The 26303-nt window shown below is 41.2% G+C and overlaps 2 protein-coding genes and 1 long non-coding RNA gene across 3 annotated transcripts in view; 2 read left to right on the forward strand and 1 right to left on the reverse strand.

Annotated features, from left to right (window-relative positions):
- Positions 1–8889, forward strand: part of lmbrd2b (LMBR1 domain containing 2b) — a 20953-nt gene extending 12064 nt beyond the window's left edge. Inside the window, exons 11-18 of the mRNA XM_085792663.1 lie at positions 699–832; positions 2047–2152; positions 3855–3952; positions 5034–5137; positions 5260–5306; positions 6311–6434; positions 6517–6640; positions 7901–8889. Of these exons, the coding sequence (XP_085648789.1) occupies positions 699–832; positions 2047–2152; positions 3855–3952; positions 5034–5137; positions 5260–5306; positions 6311–6434; positions 6517–6640; positions 7901–7964 (801 nt within the window). The 3' untranslated portion in view covers positions 7965–8889. The remainder of the gene's footprint in view (positions 1–698; positions 833–2046; positions 2153–3854; positions 3953–5033; positions 5138–5259; positions 5307–6310; positions 6435–6516; positions 6641–7900) is intronic.
- LOC146976911 (uncharacterized) lies at positions 8773–20330 on the reverse strand. The gene is made up of 2 exons (XR_015037238.1): positions 20271–20330; positions 8773–8950 (listed from the first exon to the last, which is right to left on the reverse strand). It is a non-coding gene; the product is annotated as an uncharacterized LOC146976911 (long non-coding RNA).
- Positions 12789–26303, forward strand: part of LOC146976912 (uncharacterized) — a 60549-nt gene continuing 47034 nt past the window's right edge. The window contains exon 1 of the mRNA XM_085792666.1: positions 12789–12826. The gene's annotated coding sequence lies outside the window, so the exon portion shown is untranslated. The remainder of the gene's footprint in view (positions 12827–26303) is intronic.

The following is a 26303-nucleotide window of genomic DNA, read 5'->3' on the forward strand; positions in this document are numbered from 1 at the left end:
ATTACTCTCATATAAGGATTTCGTCCAGATGCACTTGGAGGAATAAAAAACTACTCTGGAGCATTCATCAGCAGTCAATAATGACTGAATTTCCTGTCTGTTGATTATTTAAACGATTAATCGATTGGTTGTTTGGTCAATAACCACAAGACGTCGTCCTCAAATCTTTTGTTTTGTCCACAAACCAAAGAGAGACTCAGTTTATTGTCATAAAAGAGCAAAGAAACCAGAAATATTCACATTTAAGAAGCTGAAATCAGAGAATATGGACTTTTTTTTTTTCTTAAAAAACTACTCAAACCGATTAATTTAATAATCGATTATTGTTTGATTAGTCGATTAATTGTTGCAGCTCTAGTATGAATGAATATTTACCAAGGGTGTTCCTCTGCCCTCATATGGGCAGGGCAAAGTTCTCCCTGACATGCGCCAATTTCATAATTGATTGTTATTTATAAATGGAAACAGTTGTAGGACGTGCATGCACTCTGTTGTAAATCTGAATGTTTTTGTGCACATGCATTTTCTGCGTTTCCTCCGGACGCCACCTGTAGTCATCTTTTCCTACGCTGCACAGTTTTATAAATGAGGCTCCAGTGGTCCAGATGTTCTCACAGGTGTGTGTGTGTGTGTGTGTGTGTGTGTGTGTGTGTGTGTGTGTGTGTGTGTGTGTGTGTGCTACCACCTCTGTCCACCAGATGGCGTGCTTCATCACCATCTTCTTCCTGTGCACCTGCGTCTACTCCACCGTGTTCCGCATCCGTGTGTTCAACTACTACTACCTGGCCTCGCACCACCAGACCGACGCCTACAGCCTCCAGTTCAGCGGCATGTGAGTCACAGACCGGAAACCGCCACAATAACATTCCCATGTTTCCCACATTCTGTGCTATAAACTACAAACTGTTGTCTTGTCTGTAACAACATCTATTGTACGTCTGTCCGTCCTGGGTGAGGGATCCCTCCTCTGTTGCTCACCCTGAGGTTTCTCCGATTTTTCCCTGTTAAAAGGGTTTTCCATGGAGTTTTTCCTCAGTCGATGTGAGGGTCTAAGGACAGAGGATGTTGTTACGATGCCATGTAAAGCCCTTTGAGACAGACTGTAAAAACGGGCTATACAAATAAAATTGCCTTGCCTTGCCTTGTTATGTAAAGGGATAGTTCAACATTTAGTCATATCCTCCTCTCACCATAATCCCTACAGCCATGCACTGCAAAAACTCTAAATCTTACCAAGTCTTATTTCTAGTCAGAATGTCATTTCTAGTCAAAACAAATCTCATTTTAATTAAAATAGGACTAATCACATTATAAAGTAGCTTGTTTTAAGACACTTTTTTACTTATTTCAAGTATATTTTCACTTGAAATAAGTAGAAAAATCTGATAATGTAGCAAGTTTTTCTTTCTTATTACAAGCTCAAAAAACTTGCTTTCACTGGCAGATTTTTCTACTTATTTCAAGTGAAAATACGTTTGAAACAAGTGAAAATTATCTAAAAACAAGTGAATTTTTAGGCGATGAGTCTTATTTTAAGTGAAAAGAGATTAGTTTTGACTAGAAATGAGACAAATATTCTTGGAAAATGTTGAGTTTTTGCAGTGTGGCAGTAGGTTAATTACCTTTATCGGTGCATGTTATTTTGAGATCGACGGGGCAGAGACGTGAGCTGCTCATGCTACATGATGTAACATTACGACACATGGAGCAAATACTCTGCACTACTTTGCGCTTTTGAAATCCCTCCGCCCAGCAGCAGCCGTGTCTGGAATGTAGTTCCGGCTGCATTTGCCTCTAAAACAACTCTGGTTGATAATACATGATCATTATTATTACATGATTATCTCATAGCGTGGTGAATGTGCAGGTCACAACTTGTCCACCAGAGTGTTTTGGAGTTGTTGGATTGTGTATTTGATGAGTTTGATGAGGGACAGGGGATCTGACTAAATGTTGAACTGTCCCTTTAAGGTTTTTAATGTTGAGGTGTTGCAGCAGTGATGCATGCTGGGAGTTCAGGGTGACTGAGGTGTCTTTGTCCTGCAGGTTGTTCTGTCGTCTGACTCCTCCTCTGTGTCTGAACTTCCTGGGTCTGATCCACATGGACTCGGCCATCTCCCACCAGGACAAGGAGCAGACGGCCTACACCTCGGTAACACACACACACACACACACCTAGCTGTCAGTGACACACTAAGCCAGCGATACTCAATAGGCGGCCCGCGGGCCGCATCCGGCCCGCCGAACCTTCCAATCAGGCCCGCGACTGAGTTCTACTAGTTTACATATTACTGTATACTGTATTTTCGGGCTCCGTGCGCCTGTAAGTCAATGCGCTGGGACATAGAAACACGTGCGGAGCGTTTGTGTGTGCCTGTGAGGCGCTGCACTGGGATACAGAAACGCTGACGAACCCAAATCACCATGCGCGAGTGTTTGGGGAGCGGGCTGGACTGCAGGGTTTTCCCTGCCTGTCTGCAGAGACCGTGGGTGATTTTCACCGCCGTCTTGGTTCAACTGTGTGCATCATGCATGGGGGGCCGTTCAGATGAAGCGTCTTTTGCGCGAGCTCAAACCCATTCAATGTAGCCGCGAGTCATGCACGCTCACAACTCAAAAGCCGTAGCCGCGCGCATTTGATGAGACGCAATTGTTTTTTCGTGCACGTCTGCGGCGCACAGCTGCACGACCTGCTTCTCCCCCGCTGTTGTGTCCCGGTCCCATCGGCCTGTGTCACCTATGTTTTCCATTGAGCTCTGCCTCGTTTGAAAGGTGAAGGAAGCCCATGTGTGGAAAGACGTCGCCTCCGAGATGTAGAATGTGTGTTATAGAAGAGAAACACATTTCAGGACCAATGACTTGTATCCTCAGAACAGAGTCAGACATGTCCTGTGATGGTCAGGTCATATTTAAGCTGAAAATCACAGGGCATGTCTGAGGATACAAGTCAGCAGTGTAAAGCTCCAGCATGATATGTAAATGATGATATGACAATGTCAAGATTTTTCATTTTATATCATACAAAACACCATGAAGTGTATAAATAAAAATTATGTGCTTACAAGTAAAATAAAAAATATTTAAATTATTAGACGAAAAAGGTGAATTTAATTTCAATCTAGGCCTATTTGAGTGCGGCCCCCAAGGTGTCTGTTAAGAAAAATTCTGGCCCTTCGAAAAATGTATTTGAGTACCCCTGCACTAAGCTGTTACAGGGATAGTTCACCCAAAATTGAAATTTCATTCACTCATTATCTCCTCCCCCTCATGTGGACTAAGGGCTGGGAGAAGTTTCAGAGTCCTCCGTGGCTTCTCTGAGTTACAGGGGGTCTCGGCGTAGCAGTGCATGTCCATATAACGGTTGCAAATGGATACCAACTGTCTTCATACAAAAAGACACACCAAAAAACATCCAAATACCTCCATGCTGCTCGTATGTAATGTCCGTCTTGTATTGAAGCCCCGAATTGCGAAATTGTTCAGAAAAAATTAAATAAGTCTATATTTCAAGCTTGTTTTGTAGCGGAAGCTTCTCGAAGCTCCTCTTCCCGGTTCGTCAGATTTGATGAAGAGGAGCTTCTGCTACAAACAATCTTGAAATATAGACTTATTTAATTTTTTGGGGGACAATTTCGCATTTCGGGGCTTCAATACAAGACGGACATTACATATGAGCAGCATGGAGGTATTTGGATGTTTTTTGGTGTGTCTTTTTGTTACGAAGACAGTTGGTATCCATTTGCAACCGTTATATGGACATGCACTGCTACGTTGAGCCCCTGTAACTGAAATTTCAATTTTGGGTGAACTATCCCTTTAAACACACTTTTCTCACTCACTTTAATTGATTCCAGATCATGGGATCGATGCATGTGATCTCCTTTATCGCCAACGGCTTCTACATCTACTACCCGATGCTGATCGTCATCCTGTGCATCGCCACCTACTTCAGGTGAGACTCTCTCCTCCGTCACTGGAATATACAGGAGATAAACATATTGAACGTGACAGCTGGAATATTCTGACTTCATTCCCTTCAAAGTTTTTTTCCCAACTATACATCCATGAGATTCCAGCTTTACCCTTGTGATATTATTATCACTGTGCTCCTGTGCTTCCGACTTTATTCCTGTGATATTTCTACCTTTCTCCCATAATGCCCCAACTTTACGGCCATGCGATTTTGAAAGTATTCCCATAATATTCTGGCCATATTCCTGTGATATTCCGACTTTATTTCCTTAATATTTCAACTTTACTGATGATACTCCAACTACATATATTCCCTCTTATTCCGAAACATATTCCCATAATATTCCGGCCGTATTGCCATGGTATTCTGCTTTATTCCCATAATATTCCTACCATATTACCATGATGTTTCGACTTTGCCGTGATATTCATACTGTTTTCCCATTAAATTTCTATCTTACTCCCCTGATATTCCAACCATATTCCCACAGTATTTCGACTTTAATCCCCTGATATTCTGCCTTTATTCCTGTGATATTCTGACCATATTCCCCTGTCCATCCAAATATATTTCCATGATATTCCAACCACATTCTTGTGATATTCCGACTTTATTGCCGTGATATTCAGACCGTTTTCCTGTGATATTTCTACCTTATTCTCGAGATGTTCTGACTTTATTTCCGTGATATTCCAACTCTATCCCCCTGATATTCCGACCATATTCTCGTGGTATTCCAACCTTATTCCCATGATTTTCTGATGATGATGATATTCCAACTTCATTACTGTACATTCTGACCTTATTCCCGTGATATTCCAACTTCATCCCGTTGATATTCCAACTATATTCTCGTGGTATATGACCTTCTTCCGACGATTTTCTGACTGAATTTCCATGATATTCCGGTTATTACAATCTGACTTAATTCCCGCGCTGTTCCCACCGTATTCCCGCTTTATTTCTTTAATATATTCCGACCATATTCCACTGTTATTCCGACTTTATTCCCAGGATATTCCGACCTCATTCCTGTGATATTCCTCTGCTCTCTCCTCAGTCTGGGCACTCGCTGCCTGAACCTCCTGGGCTTCCAGCAGTTCATGGGTGACAACGAGATGACGTCCGACCTGATCGACGAAGGGAAGGAGCTGATCCGACGAGGTGAGCGCTCGTTTTTACAGCGGGAGCAGGAACGTTGAAGCTGCCAATCACGATCAATAATCAATCAATCAATAATCAATCAATCAATCAATCAATCAATCAATCTGTGACTGTTTTTCCAGAGAAGAGGAAGAGGCAGAGGATCGAGGACGGAGAGAACAGACGGAGGGTGAGTTTCTCTCTTCTTCTTCTTTGAAGCCAAGTGTTAACCATGGAAACGTCATGGAAACCGCATGATGATGTCGTCTAGGGCTGCACGATTATGGCCGAAATGATAATCACGATTATTTTTGTCGATATTGAAATCACGATTATACATTGTTAGATAAACATGTTTTTATTGCACTTTCTATTTGAAACAAACAACAGGCTATGTGAACAAGGCTTTCAGTTCAAAATAAAACGTAAAATAAAAATAAATAATAGCCTAAAATAAAATTTACCCAAGACAAAGGGCTAGCGAAAAATAAATGCCATTGCAGAGTGCAGAGGTGTCATTCTGTACAGTAGCGTACAGATACTTGTGTAAATAACAAAAAAATAAAAAATAAATCTGGTAGAAGTAGCTGCTGATTCAACTCCTTTGCTCAAATAACAGTAAGAAAGTGTAGGCTCTGAAATGTAATTTCAAAGTAGGCTATAGGTAAAACTTAATTTTTGCCATCAATGATAGAGATGTGTGGGCAAGAGTCTGTCCAGCATGGACCAAAGCACAGCACGGACGGTTCAGCAGCAATTTGGAACGAATTAAAAACATTTAATGAACAGACCAAGTGTTTTCACACAGGCAGCGTCCAGCAGGTCGGCCTGGCTCAACTGTGCTGCCACCAAAACGGCCATAGATCGCTGTTACCGGCCGTTATGATCACGGTCGGAACGTTTTAATTACACAACGTAACATGTAATTAACACCAAAACGGCCGCGTGGGGTGACGGGGTCTCGGTCCAGCTTTGAGACCACCTCGCAGCCCGACCTCGATCCGATCCAGAGAGAGACGGCGACAGTAGACAGCCTGAGGTGCTGCTGACCAGACACAGACACACGTCATGTCTACTGTCACCGTCTGCTGCCGACATCGTCTCACTCTCACTTCAGAGTGAGATCCATACAGCCTGTGAGTGAGACGTAGTTGTGCAGCCCTAATGTCGTCCATGATGTCGTCCATGTCCTAGGAGTGGAAGGAGCGCTATAGAAACCAGAGGGAGGAGTTTTCCACCCGGAATCGCAGCAGCCACGAGATGAAGGAGACGAGTTACTCGGACACCGTGACCCCCAGCGGCGGCGGCGGCAGCAGACGTGAGTCCCGTTGACCTTTGACCTCTGACCTCTGACCTTTGACCTCTGACCGTTGTTCTGAGCGGCTGCGTCTGATCCACAGAGGCCAAATACTCGCGGACGGGCGGCCGAGCGGAGAGAGACTGCATCGAGCTGCTGCAGGACGCCGAGCCGCTGGACTTCAACGCCGACGCTCTGACGGACGACCCCGACCCCCCCGAGGCGCGGTGAGCGGCCCTTGAAGTTTTGAAGTTTTTTGACAAATTTATTTACCGCTTTCTTTTTTTTGAGAAATTGTACCAGTTTCTTCTAGAAAATGTTTAACTCTTTTTTTCTTTTAAAAATTTGACAATTTTTTCTAGATTTTTTGTCGAGAAATTTGACCACTTTTTTTCTAGAAAATATATATTTTTTTAATTATTTTAGAAATTTTTACCACTGTTTCTTCTAGAATTATTATTATTTTTAAATTTGACCAGTTTTTCTTTCTTTTTTTTTAAAATTTGACCACTTTTTTCTAGAATTTTTTTTTTTTTTTAATTTTACTACTTTTTCTAGATTTTTTTTTTTTTGAAAAATTTGACCACTTTTTTCTAGAAAATTTGTAACTCTTTTTTCTTTTAGAAATTTTAGCACTTATTTTCTGGAATTCTTTTCTTTTGAGAAAAATGTTTAACTCCTTTTTATTTCTTTTAGGAATTTGACTACTTTTTCTAGATTTTTTTTTTCTTTAGAAATTTGACCACTTTTTTCTAGAACATTTTTAACTTTTTTTTTTTTGAGAAATTAGACCACTTTTTCTAGATTTTTTTTTTTTTTTTAGAAATTTGACCACTTTTTCTAGATTTTTTTATCTTTAGAAATGTGACCACTTTTTTCTAGAAATATTTTTACGTTTTTTCTTTAAGAAATATTACCACTTCTAGTTTTGTTTTTTTGTTTTTGAGAATTCATACCACTTTTTTCTACAAATGTTTAAATGTTTTTGGAGAAAGTTCTCCACAATATCTCTAAAAGTCTCATGCGAGAGTCAAGTTGACGTGCTCAGTATGTTTACAGGTAGAACAAACAATAACCGGTTAAACGTCGTGGCTCTGAGTTGATATTCCTCTGTTGATAAAACAAACAGCAGCTTCATTCTACCTGTAAACATACTGAGCCTCAAGTTGACTCGTGAGACTTTGTATTACAGCTCAGTTTACAAACATGTCGTCTTTCTTGAAGACAACAAACCCCTCGGCCGCCTGACGTTGTCTGTGAAAAAAATAGCGGTTTTGTGGGATGTAAACAGCCTAAACAGCCTAAGATCGGTCCGCTCCCATTAGACACTGCCATTTCAACGCAAGGACAGACAGAACTACTGCAGAACAGGAGACATTAAAAAGAAAATCTGCAGATTCATTCTGTTACACCCAAAACATTGAATTTGACTGGAATTGTCCTTTAATCTCACCCGTGTGTGTGTGTGTGTGTGTGTTGTCCTGCAGACACACAGGGGGACGGTATCTGTCCATGTCGTCGTCTCGCAGCAGGATATTCGACGACGTCTGACGAGGTGAAGAGACGAGAAGAAGAAGAAGAAGAAGAAGATGAAGATGAAGATCGGCGTCTCCTCCTCCACCTGCAGGGAGTGAAGCCCCGCCCCCCTTCCCCTTCAGCTCCCAGCATGCATTGCACCAACAGTCTCACCTGTCACCCGGAGCTCGACGCCTCATAAACACTGTTGCTCCTGATCGTCCTGCTGAACTTGAACCGAGCTGCACAGGAGGCCCCTCCCCCTCATGGAGACCATCTCCTCTATTTATGTTTCTATTGTTGTGGGTTTATTTAAGTCATGATGATGATGATGATGATGATGATGATGATGGTCTGTCACACCTGTGTGATGTCAGAGGGCCAGTGGACAAAAACACCTGGACTGAATGTGAACAGTTCAGGCTGGGAATCCTCACATGACACCTGAAGGCCGAGGTCGTGTGATCAACAACCCGTCTAGATAACGACTTTTAAAAAATAACGAATGAAGAAACAGCAGCACATTAAAGGGATAGTTCAACATTTAGTCAAATCCTCCTCTCACCATAATCCCTATAGTCATAGGTAGTAGGTTCATCACCTTTAATTAATGATCGGTGCATGTTGTTTTGAGATCGGCGGGGCAGAGACGTGAGCTGCTCAGTGAACACAATGATGGTGAACGGTACAGGTCAAACTCATCAAATACACAATACAACAACTCCACAACGCTCTGGTGGACAAGTTGTGACCTGCACATTCACCACGCTATGAGATAATCATGTAACATTACGTAACATTATGACACATGAAGCCAATACTGATAACTACTTTTTTTTATTGGTTTATTTGGGTGGGACAATGCACATTAATGGACATATAAAAACATGTAAATGTGCCGGATTGTAGCAGCAGTGCTAGTTTCCATCCGGAGTCCCAGAACATAAAAACAATAAGAGAACTACTTTTGAAATCCTTCCGCCCAGCAGCCGTGTCTGGAATGTAGTTCCGGCTGCATTTGCCTCTAAAACAACTCTGTCTCTAACGTTACATGATTAAAACAACATGCACCGATAATTAAAGGTAATGAACCTGCTGCTACGACTATAGAGATTATTGTGATAGGAGAATATGACTAAATGTTGAACTATTCCTTTAATAACTGTAATTAGTGATAGTGATGTAACACATGATGATGATGATGAAGATGATGATGCGAATAATGTCATGGACTCACCTGTGACTCTGGTTGATCTGAAGTAAATGAAACAGGAAGCAGCACAGGTGAGTTCCTGTAAACATGGTTAGCAGTTAGCAGTTAGCATTAGCTGTTAGCAGTTAGCATTAGCTGTTAGCATTAGCAGTTAGCGTTAGCTCCGGTGTAGATGAAGAGTTGCTGCTGGCAGGTTCAGCTGATCATCACTGACTGTCGACCTTCGTCCCTCTCACTCCTCTGTACATATGTATCATATCTCTTTTCTATCATATTAATGCCCCCCCCCACCTCCTGCTCTGATGATTGTACTGATGAAGTTTGTGATGTCATGTTAAGTATTTATTGTGGTTGTGATGTCACCACCAACTCTAGGCCCGTGATTGGCTGAAATGATCTACTGTGTTTCCTCTGCTGTCGGTGTCGTGTCAATAAAGTTTTCACAGCTGCAGAAGCCTGGTCCTGTTTGATGACCTTTGACCTCTACACTGGAACAGGAGCTATGACCCGTAGTTTTAAAACAGTATGCTGTTCCTACTGTCTCGCTCCACTGTCCTTTCAAAATAAAGGCACAGATGTTACCTGACTGTTGTTCACATTTTCACCAAATCACTTAATATTCCTCTAAACGATCTGGTTGATGATAATTGTTGATGTGTCAGTTCATAGCAGATCTACGTACATATCCTTTATTCTGAAATGTGTCAGACGTCAGGCTGCAGATCCTCAACATCCACCAAAATAAAAGGATTAAGGAAGTTCAAAGTTTCAAAACCTCAGTGTCACACAGGAAAATGTCTTCTTCAGTAGAACAGAACCTGTGACCTCTGGTGACCAATGACCTGGAGCAGAATCAGGTTGTTTGTTCAATGTATAAATCATCAACGACTTTGTCCTTTCACTCTGACTATCAGTCTGTGATAAAGATGAACTGATGTTAGAGTCACAGATTAGATTGAATATTTAGTGCTGATGAATCCTGAACAGTCCTTTGACTGATAAACATCATAAAGCAATGGTTTAGTTTTTTTTTATTGCCTGATATTGAAACACAAGTTCAGGTTTAGAGTGAATCATTAATGCAGCTGTAACTCTGTTATCAACTCAGATATGGAGGGAACAGCAGAAACATCAGAAAGTGAAAATGAAAGTAAAGAACCAACATAGTATACATACATACATAGTATAATAAACACAGTTATCTGGTCTCATTAATGTTTATGACCCTGCAGGATTTCACAATCTGGGAGTGTCACTGTCCCAGAGTCCATCAGTCAAACTGTAACCTGAAGCCGAGGTGCCTATAGGACCAAAAGTCAAGTCATGCTCATGCCACTTGGCGGCCATCTTGGCAATGCCTCCAAAAGCCCTAAGAGACCAGACCCCTATCTAAATGAAGGGGAACATGGTCAAATCCACGCTTTAACGTGACAGCAGGACAGAAAAATATATATATACATGATAGCCGGTGAAATTAAATACAAACCGAAACCAGTTTCAAAACCTCAGTGTCTGATCAGGTGCTGAGGTCAATCACATGAAGTATGGAATTTGATTGCATACATTTCCAGGTGTGGAAAAATATGGAAAATGTAAACTATTTTATTAGGTTTGGTCTTATCTGAAGTTATTTGGGTTAATTATTTTGTATTAGCTACAATCTCCTGGAAATTACTTGGTGACATAACGGCATACACATTCTGAATAATGAAAACAAACAATTAATTGCATTTATTTACCAGCCTGACAAGCCAGACTATTGAACTCAAACCAACGCAGTAACACTAGTCAGATCACTAGAAGCGCCACTCGTGGTAACTTAACAGTCTCATTCAGGAAAAGTACATTTGGACAGCTATCATTTTCTGTTAAAGCATTATAACATTGGAACTCACTTCCTACCCATATTAAAGAAATACATACATACTGTACTTTTACATCCAAACTAAAAATATGGCTCGCTCATAATTACACCTGTACCCACTAAGATATTGTGTTATTTGCATCATGATCATGCTGCCTGTCTGTGTTTTATCTGTCTGTGTGATGTCTGCATGCACCCCTGTCTGTCTGCATCCCAGAGTATGTAGTACAGTATAATGTGCTGATGTAGCCTATTGTGTGTGATTACTGGTATATTGCATGTGCTGCTCTTGTATGTTTTGTATGTGCTGTCCTTGCATGATTGTACCGATGCCTACCTGTTCTATCCTATCCCTATTGATTCTTTTTAATCATTGTGTTGTAATATATTGTTGTTGTTGTTTTTTTTTAGGATGCCCATTGTCATCTGGCCGGGGACTACAGCAGGATATTAGCCATGCTGGCTAAAGCTGCCCTTTTTACTGTATTTAATGCAGTTGATTAATTGGGACTGTCCACGTACAATAAAACTATAAACTAAACTAAACTATATCATTAACATGTCTAATCTGGCAACGAGCGGTAGACCTCGGCTCAATCCAGGGGGCGGGATGAAGGCTGTCTTTCAAACTGCCTCTGCACCAATAGGGTAGCGCTACGGCCAATCAGAGCAAAGAGCAGGATGACGTTAGCCTGACAAGCCAATTAAAATGTATGTCGCCATGGCGTTAAGCCCGCCCAACGACTCTCTAAACAGATAGAGCGCTGTGATTGGTGAACACAAACGGTGTTCGAGACTCAAAAAGTTCCTATGGCTCATTTCTAGACCCACCTACGGAGCAAATATTTTTGCTGCCGCTAGGGTGCGTCGAGATTTCTAGGCTATTTATTTACGTGATACACATCTAAACACTCAAATGTCACAAATTATTTGAATCTTCTGGAAAAAGTATGGAATTTTGAAATGTGTAGGAACCCTGTCAGTAGAACTGATCCTGTGACCTCTGACCTGGAGCAGAAGTCACATCAGAATCATGATGATTTGTCCAATGTGTCATCAACAACTTTGTCCTTTCACTCTGACCATCAGTCTGTGATAAAGATGAACTGGTGTTAGAGTCAGAGATTAGATGTAACATTTAGTGCTGATGATGAATCCTGAACAGTCCTTTGACTGATAAACATCAGCAGAGTCTAAAGCAATGATTCAGTTTCTTTATTGCCTGATATTGAAACATAAGTTCAGGTTTCACTTTGACTTTGTTAGAGTGAATCATTAATGCAGCTGTAACTCTGTTTACAACTCAAGATATGGAGGGAAAAGCAGGAACATGAGAAAGTCCTGGACAAACACACAACACTCAGAACCAGGAGGAACCAGTGAGTAAATGTTGGTACGTGTCAGCAGAGGTCAGAGGTCACATCCTGACTCTTCTCAACTCCAACATGTAGATTCATGTTCATTCAGCTCCTGATGGGTCAAGCTTCACTCTGAGTCTGTTCTTTATCTCTGAGTGAAAATGAAAGTAAAGAACCAACAGTCTGACTCCAGTGTTATCATGAACAATAATAAAACAATGTGATATCAAACAGACTAATCTAGTCTCGTTAATGTTTATGACCCTGCAGGATTTTACAGTCTGGGAGTGTCCTGATGCTCCACCTGACATCACCTGTTGTGTTGAAAGTCTCGTCAGGTGTTTCAGTGAGATCATGTGACCTCAGAGGCTCCGCCCTCCTCCTGATAATAAACAGTATAAACAATTCTCTCTGCTCGTCCTCCTCCTCAGGATCACAGAGCGACCTGGAGACGACTCAACAGGTGAGATCACACTGACTTTAATCCTTCTTCTGTAATGCAGCTGAAACGTGAGAGAAACTCAACATTTAGTTTGATCATTTAAAAACAGAGACATGAGTTATTTCCTGTTGATCACTGTCCAGTCTTCATCTGTAGAAGACTTTCCTCCTTCGTGTCGTTGTTTCTGTCAGAGACGTCATGGAGCTTTTTAATGTCCATCAGCAGAAACTCAGACTGACTTTAGATCAGATCTGTTCTCACTGACGCTCACAGTAACTGTCCCTGGTTACAACCAGCTCTGATCTTCATCAGCATCTAATGGAGGTTTAATGAAGGTCCATCTTAGTCCAGCAGGGAGAGAGTCATTGTGTGATTGTTTCTTATTGAAGTTATTTTCTGCACTTCTCTAGTTGTTTGGGGTTAGGGTCTGAAATATGGATTATGATGTTGTTTAGTGACAGTATGCAAGGTGTAGACTACAGTGTCTCTGTTCTGTTGTCAGATTGGAGTTGAAAGTGTTTGACACTGAACAATTCAACAAAAACCTCCAGTTTGGACCAATCAGCAGCTGCTGATGTCATGTGATCATGATGATTTGTCTTTAGTGAGAGTGAGACGACGTCCCTCAGAGACGTTTGGGATCTTGTCTCATGCTTGTTACAGGTGAACGAATCTGTGATGATCGTTTTCTGATTTGTTTCTAAAATCTTTTCCAGACACCATCACATCTGTGTGACCTCCAGCTGTCTGCATCAGCTTCACCATAGCAACACCGTGAGTAACATAGTTATTACAACCAATCAAGTCATGAGTTGTGAATAGAACACTGATGACAGAGATTTAATCTTTAAGTGCAACAAAGTTTTAAGTTTTGTTCATGATTCATGAAACATTTTAACACAAAATGAACATTTAGTTCAGTTTAGTTTAGTTAAGTTCTGATCACAGTAGCCTAAATCAGAAACTGAGAAGTTGTTGGTCAAAATGAAGACGAGCAGCCACCAGCTCCTCGTCTTCATCTTCATACAGTCACTGATGTTTCGGTCACCCTATTACAAGCTAGCCTGCTAACCTTACTGCTAAGTTAGCATGCCCGAACGAGCAGCCTCGCCCGCATCGTGAGCAGCATAAAATGAAACAAATGGTGTCATCATTTCTTACTGGAACATAGCAAATACTGTACAGTAGTGATGTTACGCTCGACACCGCCTGCTCAACACCGATTCGAGCAAAATGAAGCGGAAGTGTTGGCGGGCGGTGTTTCGATCATTGCTTCAGCACGCCAAAAATCACGTGACCGCTCCAACTGAGGCCTCGTTCTGTGTTGAGCGGCTCCGCGGTGATTTCGAGTGGGCTGGGCTTGTCACTATCTCAATGCTTGAAAGGGAGTCGTATCGCCCCCAGACCAGTACAAATGTTTCATCAATAAAAATCTTAAAACGTTACACAAAGCCTTGTCTCACACTGATCACTGCCCTGGTTGCATAAACATGTCCTCCTATTAACCCGTATAAAAATTCTTCAGATGATGATAATACTTAGTAGAGTTAGCCTCCAACAAAACAGGCACTCACTATCAGACTTTATATTCCAACATTCTCTTTTTAATGTTTAGATTGACTACAGTAACATTATGACACAAGTTGGTGAGAGAACATACCTTTTATTAAAAACTGAATGAAACAATGAGACTTGTGACAGTCATGACGTCATGACGTATTGTCATTATTCCCTCAACAGCCAGCAGATGTCACTATTTTGACTGTATCGAATGCTTCGAAGCAGTGCATCACTTTCAGGGCAACTGTGTTAAAGTGGTTCAGTGCTTCAGAAATCTTCGGTTTCACCACCACTACTGTACAGTAGTATATGCACTTACCTAAAATGCCATATTTGACGACCCAGGCAGCGTGAGTAGGACCGACTCGTTCGCCGCACTCCTGCTCGCTCAGCAGCCGGTTATGGTCAGTCCTCAGCCGTGTGTTTGCGTTTGCGTTTGCGCATGCGCGTTACGGCAGTACATAACATCCTCTAATTTGACATAAATTCATTAAAATATCACCATTGTGATGTACTGGAAGCTTTCTCAAAGCCCATATATGTCCATATTTATGATATTTTATGAAACATTAAATGCGTTGAAATTACGTTTTGTTTAGACGTAATTTTGCCTCCCTCATTTAGTCAATCTAATCAATACAAGCTCAGAGCTGCTGCAGACACACAGGTGAGAAGAAACACATCATCATGAAGAACAACAGTCACACACCTGTTGAACTGCTGATCTGAGAGCAGCTGTCTCTGTTCTCTTCTCTTGTCTTTGACTCTGCAGAGGGAAACTTCTCTAATCATGGAGTTTGGAGAAAATGCCCTGAAAATGGACTCAAGTGAATCAAAACAAAGATGGAGTAGTAGAGACATTCTTCTTTTTTGTTCTTTAAATGTATTTTGGGGGGCTTTTTTTGCCTTTAATGGACAGAATAGAGAGACTGACCTTGGACTTTCATTCAGAACACAGTTTATACAAAACAAAAACTGGATGAAACATCATGTAGATGAGCTTCAGAAGATCGCTGCTGAGGTGGAAAATATAAAGACAGGTAAAATTGCAGGAGGTGTTGTTGCAGGAGCAGGAGCTATAGCAGCAGCAGTAGCAGCTCCGTTCACTGGAGGTCTCAGTACGGCGATATGTGGAACTGCAGTAGCAGCTGCTGCTGCTGGAGGTGTGACTGTTGCTGGGTTCACTTTTAAAGACACAATGAATGGAGATGATTATGTGAAGGCAGCAATACACTCGTATGCAGAGTTCATGAAGATCAGTAAAGAACTGGAGAAGGAACTAAGACGTGTGGAGGCTGAATATAGAAAACTGATACGATTACGTTGGTCCTCTAGGTTGACGAGATTAGAAAACAGCATCAGTCAACTGTTTGTCGTCACTGCAGAGCTCAGAGCACCAAGAGCTTCAGGTGAGGTGAAAACAGCAGCTGATCAGTGTCTGAAGGTTTATGAAGGATTTGTAAAAGTAGAATCAGACCTTTGATGATTGTTAGTGTGAAAACTGTCTCAACACTGAATGTTTGCCTTCTACTAACTGAGTTTGATATTGTGCCTTACTGACTAACAATAAAACAGAGTGCCATTGTCTCACTGACTGATGAGATAAAGCTGAACCTGTGTCTTTACACCGGAGACTGCAAAACTGCACACAGTTACCTCATCAGAACAACACTGAACATATATTCTGTACTTTGACATTACTGATCAACACTGAATACACTGTTAACATATGGAGAGATAGGAGCCAGGACATATAGAAGGATTTATGAACATGTTTACGCATTCACTTTAAGTAGTAGTAGTAAAGTTTAGTCTTATGTTTTAACTAACCTGTTGTGCCTTATATTTTTAACTAACCCACTGAGTTTAAAGACAACTGAAACTTGTAAGCAAACCATATAGATTTGTGTTGAGTCTGATTCATACTGCAATGAATACCAGTAACCTGTTTGATCATTCAGAGGCAAAGTTGAGAGCACACAGAGCCACAGTGAAGGCAGGACATCTCCAAGGCCGAAGGGATGAGAGGAGGAGAGGCCTGTGAGCTCTGCTGAATGAAGCATTGTGAGGAAGAGCTTTATGATGACCCCTCAGACACCTGGGATGGAAAAGTTATGTCAGTGTAGGGAGGATGTTGTTGTGCTTCCGGCCCAGAGGTTTGTGTGCTGGGAAGATGGAACCAATGCCAGCCAGAGGGCACCAACGAAGGGAGGGCTAAGTCTAAACCACAGCCACTCCCCACCTGTTTCTGACCAATAAGAGTTAATTACACACAAACAAAGTGCAAAGTATTAAAAATGTATGTAACGTTTTTTGATTTAGGCAGATGACGGAGAATTCTCGCTCTCTTGGGATGGTGGTTGCAGCTAACTACTTGCAGACTGCGATTTTCTGAACAGGAGAGTTTTTTGTATCTGATTCCTTTGATGATCCAATTTAATAAATAGTTAACCAGAACGTTGTTGTTTGTCCTCTCTTGGAATAAACGAACACGCATGTCAGCTTTCCTGTTTTTTCAATCTGACACCTTGAAGATGAAGGCTAAGCAGGATAATAAAAGCGAGCTGGAGTCCATTGCCAATAAGGCTTAGTGACTAAGTGACATGTTGTTTACTCTAAGGTGTTGGAGGAGCAGTTGTGAAACATTACAATGAATTCCACCTCCAATCCAACACAATCCCACAGTTCAGGTATTAAATTACTGTAACAGATTTTAGTTTTTCAGTGACCTATCATGAATCAAATTTGTATTTATTACGTAAACCTTTCTAATGTCTTACTTACTGCCTTATATTCATTTCTATTTTATCATTTTTAGACACTTCATGACCTTAAATGAATTTGCATTTTGTGACACATGAAACATTTGCATAAACAATGAAGCCTGTTTCTCAGACAGTTACACCACACACTCACGTCTGACACATGTCAAAATAAAGGTCCTACTGCTGCCATATTAACCTGATGAATCTGTTATGGTGAAAGGCAGTTTAATGGTCAAACAAACATCCTCAGAACAGTGACATCAAACTAGATTCAAATATTAAACTACAGTCAAATCATAAACAGAATCAAAGGTCAATCAGGAGAAATTCACCACAGTCTAAAGACCTTGATTGATTAAAGCAGAAGTAAGTGATATATTTGTGTTAATATAAGTCTTAAAGCAGATATCAGCTTCACGGCCGTTTCGGCTAATGCTGCGTTCAAGGCAGGCTTTTGAAACCGTAAGTTACAGCTTCAAGTCACAACTACGACTTGGTAGCGTTCCAGGTAACCCGTAGCTCGTGTTTTTACCGTCCTGTTGTCTGTGAAAGTTCCCTATAACACTTGTATCCCACAAGGAAAATTTTCTCCTCGGGTTACAGCAGAGCAGAGTGACGGAGAGACTCGTGTTTAGGCTGAAATACTTCATGTAAGTGATTGCTGACGGAAAATAGGACTATTTAGGACTTATATTAACAAAAACATTCCACTGATATCTGCTTTAAATAGTTATATCTTCCGACAGCAATCACTTCTATAGAGTGTTTGGTCTGAAACACGGGTCTGTCAGTCACTCTGCTCTGCTCTGAGCCAAGGAGAAAACTTTTCTCGTATCCTACAGTTTTTATCCAATGAGGAGAGAGAACGGCATGCAGGGCTGTGTGTGCAGCCAAGGGACGCCGTGAATGTGGCGACGTAGGGACGAGGACTGTTATGGTGCGTTCAAGGAAACTCGTATTTTTCCGACCGTGAAGTGGTACCAGTTCGATCTGGTACGAGTTCACCGGTCGGAAGTTACGAGTGGCCGTTATAGTGACTTTCACCGATAAAACAGGTCAGAAAAACACGAGTGGGTTGCCTGGAACGCTACAAAGTCGTAAGTTGTGACTTGAAGCTGTAATTTACGATTTCAAAAGCCTGCCTGGAACGCAGCATTAGCGAAAACGACCGGACCACTTACTTCTGCTTTAACTCAATCAAACAACGTACAGATCTCAGTTCTGATGTTTCATCAGATGCAAGCACTCAGAACTTCAGTTAGTGTCTGAAGCAGCAGACAATAATTGCTGCTTAAGTAGCTGTGAGTGTTTCACTGACTCTTAGAACCACAGAGTAAATGTTGTCAGGTGTCACCAGAGGTCAGAGGTCACATCCTGAGTCTCTGTCGTTTACAGTCGACTCATCTAAAGCTCCAACATGTAGATTCATGTTCATTCAGCTCCTGATGGATGAAGCTTCACTCTGAGTCTGTTATTTAGTTAGAGGTAAAGAATAAAAACAATGCATCAACAGTCTGACTCCAGTGTCATCATAAATAATAATAATAATAATAATAATAATAATAATAAGATAAGATATATTATTATATTTATTTGTCCAATGATGGGGAAATTTCCACTGAAGAGTAATATCAAACAGAGTAATCTGGTCTCATTACTGTTAATAACCCTGCAGGTTTTCACAGCGTGGAGTAATGAGAAATGGAGAGAATGCCAACTGACCCAAAATCTATCGCTCAAACTGTAAAACCTGAAGCTGAGAGCTGAGTCTCATGAAAGACTCTGAGAAAAGACTGAACTCTGTTTGGGGGAACATCAGTGTTGATGTTCTGTTCTCATCTCGACTGCATTTTTGTTTTGTTTTTTTGCTTTGTTTTTTACTGTGATTTGATTTATTGATTTTACATATAGCTACTTTTCATTTTCATTATCCTCCTTGTGGTTAGTTCTGTAAAACGTTCTCTTTATCAACTTAATGTGCAACTCTCTATACTGTTGTTATTTATGTAAAAATACCATACACACAGACAACAGAGAAACAAGAGAGAATGTTCAGTTTCGAGAAATGGCACAGACAGTGTTTTCAGACATGCTGTCAAAAAACTCAAAAAAATATCAGCAGCAACGTTACAAGCAACATCCTGTGTGAGTTCATATACACTCGGATTAACGTGTAATCAAAGCATCTGAATAAAGTCCAAGTAAAACACTGTTTCCCACTGATCCTGAAATGTTGGTTCAATGGGAAAAACTAGCACTGTGGAGATGAGGAGAGAATCACCTGAGTGAAACAACTCTTTTCTTGTTGTGTGATATTATTAACAAGAAAAAACAGACTCATGTCACTGTAAGACTGATTAACAGTTTACAAAGTGGGTCTGTTCCTTTGTACAGAGGAGCTGACACACACTTTAGTGTTGGAGTGTATCAGTGAAGCAGCCATATTGGAGTGAAGTGACTCTGTTGTGTTACTGAACATGAAGTCGTGTCCTGATTGATGCAGTTTTCTGTGAATCCTGAATAAAAGCTGAGCTTGATGAAATGAGTTTGATCAGAGTCTTCACTGGATCATCAGCTGCTTCTTCACTCTGTTGAAGCTTCTGCTCAACTTTATTCAATAAATGTCTGTTTGTCTTTGTTCCTCAAACACTTGGACTTTATTGTGACTGAGCAGAGAAACACACTCCACCATCAGAGCTCATGTTCAATCCCAGCTTCATCACCAACTCTCATCCAGTGTGTATCTGCTGGTTTGTGTAGTGAGCACTAGGTGGAGCCAACACTACAGGACTGAAGGGCTGATGCTGTGGACTGATAGTAGGGGGGCCGATGTAGCCAGTATCATATAGCCATCATTTTTTCTTGTCAATTTTTGGAGATTGTTATATTTTGATTCTTGGGGTTCCTAGCAAGACAAAGAAAAGTGTCTCCATTTTTTTTCCTTTGGATTTAGTGGTAATAATTGTAGGTCAAATACAGATGTATTTTGGCCGAAAATCCTACCTTTCCTTATGGACATCTAAGGATATAATCATGTATAATTATGTAACATTACAACACATGAAGCAAATACTCAGAACTACTTTTGAAATCACTCCGCCCAGCAGCCATGTCTGGATTGTAGTTCCGGCTGCATTTACCTCTAAAACAACTCTGTCTCGTAATGTTACATGATTAAAACAACATGCACTGATAAATAAACTTAAAACTTAAAAACTTAAAAGACCTTTATTGTCCTTACGGAAATTTGTGCTGCAGCTCCACAATCCCCACAACTCCGCTCAACACATATCATACTTAGACAAATCATACATTAGAAGAAACATCATACGTATAAATAGAATTAAAAGTCAAGGTGTATGCAAGAGTCCAGGGATCCTGTAATGTGTGAATGTGAATGTGTGTGCATGATAAGGGGAGGGGGGGTCAGCGCGAGTTGTTTAGTAGAGCCGTGGAGTGAGGGACAAAGGAAAACTTATATTTGTTTTTCCTGCAGCGTGGAACCATAAGCGCAGGAGCTGGTATCCTCATGTAGCACATGTGAAGGGTCCAGTGTGATTTTCGTGGCCAGCCTCAGGGAGTGCTCGTCACATACTGTAGATCCCAGATCCCATAGATCACATAAAGGTAATGAATCTACTGCTACGACTATAGGGATTATGGTGAGAGGAGAATATAACAAAATGTTGAACTTACCCTTTAATAACTGTAATTAGTGATAATGATGTAACACATTATTAGCATTACCCCCCCCCCCCCCCATATCAAGTGTCAAAATTATGTCATGTGTAATGGCTGCACTGTCGCCGTGTCGCACTATGGGTCCGTATAATTTCCTCCTTTCTTGCCCTTGGCCAATCACATCCCTGATCTTTAGTAATTTGTTGTTTTCTCTTTGTATGTGTGACTGCACTGCCTCAGTGCCTCTTTTAGAATAATATGATTGTAAAATATGCTGGCGATACTACTATCATTGGGCTAATACACTCAGATGATGACTCAAACTATAGACTGGATGTACAAAACTTAATCAAGTGGAGTGAGAACAATAATTTAATCTTAAATGCCTCCAAAACAAAGGAAATTGTGATCGATTTTCGTCGGAAAAAGGTGTCTCATCGTCCTCTCACCATAAATAGTGCAGAGGTCGAGTTGGTGAGGCGAGATTTGGAATATCAAGCATGAAGAACCTGATACTCTGCTGAAGAATCGGTTAGTGTGTGCTGTGCTCTGTAGCTAGTACACACCACACACTATAACATCAGCAGAGAGTGATCTTGTGCGATCTGTCTTTTGTTATCGCCAAGTGTGTGGTCTCCTAATCTCTGAAGGTTTGAAGAATCCTGTAGTGTGTACCCCCGATTACTGTGCGTTCACACCAAAAGCGGCTTGAGCAACCGCGGCGACCAGCTGCCATTCATTTTCAATGTATACGCTGGCAACGAGGAGGGACTGGAGTGACCACAGGTGATTTCATCGTTTTTGGTGTGGTGGTCTGGTCCAGAACGCTTAAGGGTTTTGACAGGAGTTTATAAGAGAACACATCTCCCCCTCTTTAGTGTCTCCATTGGCATCCTGTAGGATTTAGAATAGACTTCATAATCCTCCTGTCCTCTCCTCACCAGCTGCCGCCTGCATCGCCCCCATCCGCTTTGCCCTGCTGTTAAACCGGTCTGCCCTCCCTCCTCATGAACCAGTCTGCCATCCAGTCCTCTGACACGACTCAGTGACTGCAGGTTATCAGCAGAACCAGTCAGGAAGTCAAAACACCTGAAACGAGAGGAGAGGATAGGTAAAACAAAATAAAACATGCAAGAAACAAGAAAACATGACCTCTATCAAGGACAAGGCTTGACATACTCCCATTAAGCTGGCCTGCTCTCCCTGCCTCCCTCCCACCAGAAGCTGCCTCTATCACCTCTTGTTAACCTTTTCCATGTTTTGCATCTATGTTATATGGTCAAGTGCAGCTAGTAAAGAACTTTGTAAGCTGCAGTTGGTGCAAAATAGAGCTGCACGTCTTGCCCTTCGGTGCTCAATGAGGAAAAGCATAGACAAAATGCATGTGGACCTAGCCTGGCTGAAAGTGGAAGACAGATTAAGACAAAGTCTTCTAACTTTATTTAGAAATATTTGTGTTTTAAAACAGCCGACTTGCCTTTACTCAAGAATAACATTTGTTCAAAACAGACATGGTCATGAAACAAGACAGGTGAGAAAGGCTCATGTTATGATTCCTAGACCAAGAACAAATGCTATGAAAAAAACAGTCATGTTCAGAGCCATTTCTGAGTGGAATAAGTTGCCCTTAATTTTAACTCAAGCAACAAGTAAAGAATGTTTTAAAAAACAGCTAAAAAGGTTGTTCTTGGGTAAAGGCCTGAAAACTCTGTGACCTGTTTTTGCTGGTTTGGATTTTCTTTTTATGAAATTTTACCTCAGTGTTTTAGGTAACTTGTTTTATAGGCAGGTGTTGTGTGTGTGCTTGTATATGTGGGTGTGAGTGTGTGAGCATGTGTAATTCGGAAATTAGTGTTGAAACTGTATTCATGTATGTATTCATGTAAAATATTATTGTTACTTGAATTGCATGTTTTTAACATGGACCCCAGGAAGAGTAGCTGTCAGCTAATGGGGATCCAAATAAACAAATAAACTGTTTTCTTGTCTGTATGGGATCAACATCAATTGCACGTCTGCCCGCCCTGGGTGAAAATTTGTCAATGTCAAATTTTCCCCGGTAAAAGGGTTTTCTTGGAGTCTTTCCTCAGTCAATGTGAGGGTCTAAGGGCAGAGTTATTTATGATGCTATATCAAGCCCTTTGAGACTGTAAAAAAAAATGGGTAAAAATAAAATTGGCTTGCCTTGCAGGACTGGAGGGCTGATGCTGTGTGGACTGAGCGCTGACCTCAGCTTCACTTTGTACAGGAAACAGCTCTGCTCACGCTCGTCAACCTGCCGTGACTGAAAACAACATTTCAATATGTTTTTGTCTTCGTAACAAAGGAACAGGTTTGGCAGGTTAGGTTGCACGCAAACATTCAAATATCTTATCTGGTCTGGAGATGAGATGAGATACGCTTGTGAATATGGGACCTGCCAAGACCTGCTGCAGAGGTCATGAAAATGAGGTCTGTCATCTTCTCCGACTAATGAACAGATTTCATCCTCCATGGTAACTTTTATCAGACACAAAGACACTGAAGACACAGAATCAACCATGAAGTAACGAAAGGTGACAAGATGTTCTCCCAAACTGATGATGTAGTCTGACTGTTAAGTACTGGGTAGGAGTGGTTATTATTGTGATCATTTGTCGTGTATAAACTCCCGTGAAAAATATTGTCAGATGTCTATTATCTGACGACATATTTGGAGTCTTACTGTCACTTCCTTGACTGAAAAACCATCAAAAATGTATGAAATGAGCGGGTGTTGCTGGGGAAATGTAGATGTATGACATATCTCTCAAAAGGTTCCTCATGCCTTACTGACCTGCAGTGACATGTTTTTGTTTCTTGTCTCTTCAGGTAAACTGAGAGTTTCAGTGAAATCACATGACCACAGAGGCTCTGCCCTCCTCCTGATATAAATCGCCTTCTGGCTCCTCTCTCTGCTCTTCCTCCTCCTCAGGATCACAGAGTTACCTGGGTCAACTCAACAGGTGAGATCACACTGACATTAATTATTCTTCTGTAATGAAGCTGGAACATGAGACAAAAATTCAACATTTAATTTGATCATTTCAAAACAAACACATCCATTATTTCCTGTGGAACCTTCTTTTACCAACGTAGGGCTGGGCGATCATGGCAAAAAAAAAAAAAAATTGACTGTGATTTGATTGACTGATTTTACACTTTTCATTATCATCCATTATCACATATTACTGGTTGTCGTTAGTTCTATAAATCATTCTCTTTATCAACTTAATGTGCAACTCTCTACTGTAAATATGTTATATTTGTAAATATATATAATGTTAATATTGTTATTTATGTAAAAATGTGTTTAATTAGTTAGTCATGTAACAGTTTTGAGAAGTGTCACGGACGCAGTGTTTGCTGACATGCTGTCAAACAACATCATTGTTTGAATATCAGCAGAAATGTTCTTCAATAGTGTTAGAGCCATTTTGTGAATTACACATAAGGTGATAAATAATTTACATGTGTTGGATTTATCCTTTATATACGGTATTTGAGGTTATAAGAGTGCCTATTAGTTAATAACAGCTGCTCTCTTCTTATTGGCTGAGACGTGCGTAAGGTGATGTATGCGTAATTTGGTTCAGTTATGATTATGGAGGCGAGGAGAGCACACTAGTTTTTGACCGTGCTGTCGTGCTAATTGTGCTAATGATTATTGCCTGATTTAGGATTGCTACACAGTTTTTTATTATTTGTTGTAACTTGAAGAAAGGTTTCAATAAACCCTCGTGAGAAAGAAGAACTGTGGAGTTTTTGTGGCAGAAGACACGCGTCAACTACATGCTTGCGCTCCATAATTTTAGTGTGTGTTTTAAAAAGTAAAAAGAGACGGAGCCACACTTACATTAGTCAAAAACTACGCTCGTTGAGATAACGACGCATACGGACGGATACCTCTATAGGAGAAGAAGAGGAATATAAAAGAATATAGAACAAGCCAGGTGCACGTTCTGGATGTGGATAAGCCACGGAGTGAGTAACGGGGATCACGGCATAGCAGCCGAACGGGAGCTGGCGGCAGGTGAGCCTGAAGCCGTCACGCAATTAAGCCGCGGTGGCTAACTCTTAGAGCACACTTGAAGTTAAACTCTTGGACCTTTCCGCGGAAATATTGTAGAAGAGTGAGAAGCTGTCGTCAAGCAAGCAAGAGGACAGTTTGTGTGCATTAAAGTTAATTAAGAGTGCATCCGTAAATAATGGAAGTTGCGGCGGACAGCCAGAAGAGGACGCCAAAGCCCACGGCAAAGGCTGTACAAGAAAAATTGAACAGGCTTAAGAGTGAGAGAAAAGGCAAGTTGTCTCAGATTACTCGCAAAAGGAATGACATTGATGTCCTAAAGAAAGACAGAGCTAATGTGGAAATCATTAAAGAAGAAGCACTGTTTGTTTTTGGCAAGTTCTATGGACAATTTAAAGAGATTAATACTGCGTTATTACCTCTTCTTGAGGATGAAGATTTGAAAGAGGACCAGGTGAACTGGTTTATGCCCAAATGTGTGGAAATTGAGAACTTTGTTCAAGAAACAGAGGATTGGATCGATAGGATAGAGAATTATCCTGAAGAAGAAAAGAACAGTTATGTTAATGACAGCGACGATGATATACAGCCAAGTGACAGCATCTCTGAGGTTATCAGTCGTGCATCCAAAGGGAGAAAAAATGGCTCAGTGGCAAGTCGCTCATCACAGGTGTCCACCACAAGTTCTGCTCGCCTAAAGTTGGAAGCAGAACGTGAAGAACTGCGAGCACGAGCTGCCTTCTTAAATAAAAAACAAGATATTGAGATGGAGGAGGTACGCTTAAAGGCGCGCAAGGAACAGTTGGATATAGACGCCAAGATCGCTGCATCAAATGCAAAGATAAAGGTTTACGCAGATTATGAAGATGGTCAAGACGGAATGAATGAATATTATGAATCAGAGCGCAGGCACAAAGCAGGCCGAAAGGACGCTTGTCAAGTTAAAGATGAAGATGAGGAGACACGTACACGAGTGAGTTACACTGCTCCTATGGTTGCGCTCCAGTCATCTCAGCCTGCTAATGTTCATCATACGGCTTCAGCACATGCACCTATAGCCACACAGAGACCAGCCTGGACTGCTAATGTTCATGCCAGGGCTTCAACTCATGGAGCAGCCAGTTCAGCAGCACCTATAGGTCAGTCGCAGCAAGCAGTCACATCTGATGGCATCTGTAAAATAATGCAGCGTCAAAATGAGATAACAGAGATGTTGGTGAAGCATCAGCGCATGTCACAACTTCCAAGGAGAGATGTTCCAATATTCTACGGAGACCCGCTCAGCTATCACTCATTCATAAGGGCGTTTGAACAAGTGATAGAGAGGAAGACTGCTAGTCAACAGGACAGGTTGCTTTACCTGCAGCAGTTTACAAGTGGAGAACCTCGTGACCTTGTTCTTAGCTGTGAACATATGAGACCAGATGACGGTTACAACGAAGCA

The sequence above is a fragment of the Trachurus japonicus genome, chromosome 12 (genome assembly GCF_045865225.1).
Source record: "Trachurus japonicus isolate A0001 chromosome 12, Traja_1.0".
Taxonomy (NCBI): Eukaryota; Metazoa; Chordata; class Actinopteri; order Carangiformes; family Carangidae; genus Trachurus; species Trachurus japonicus.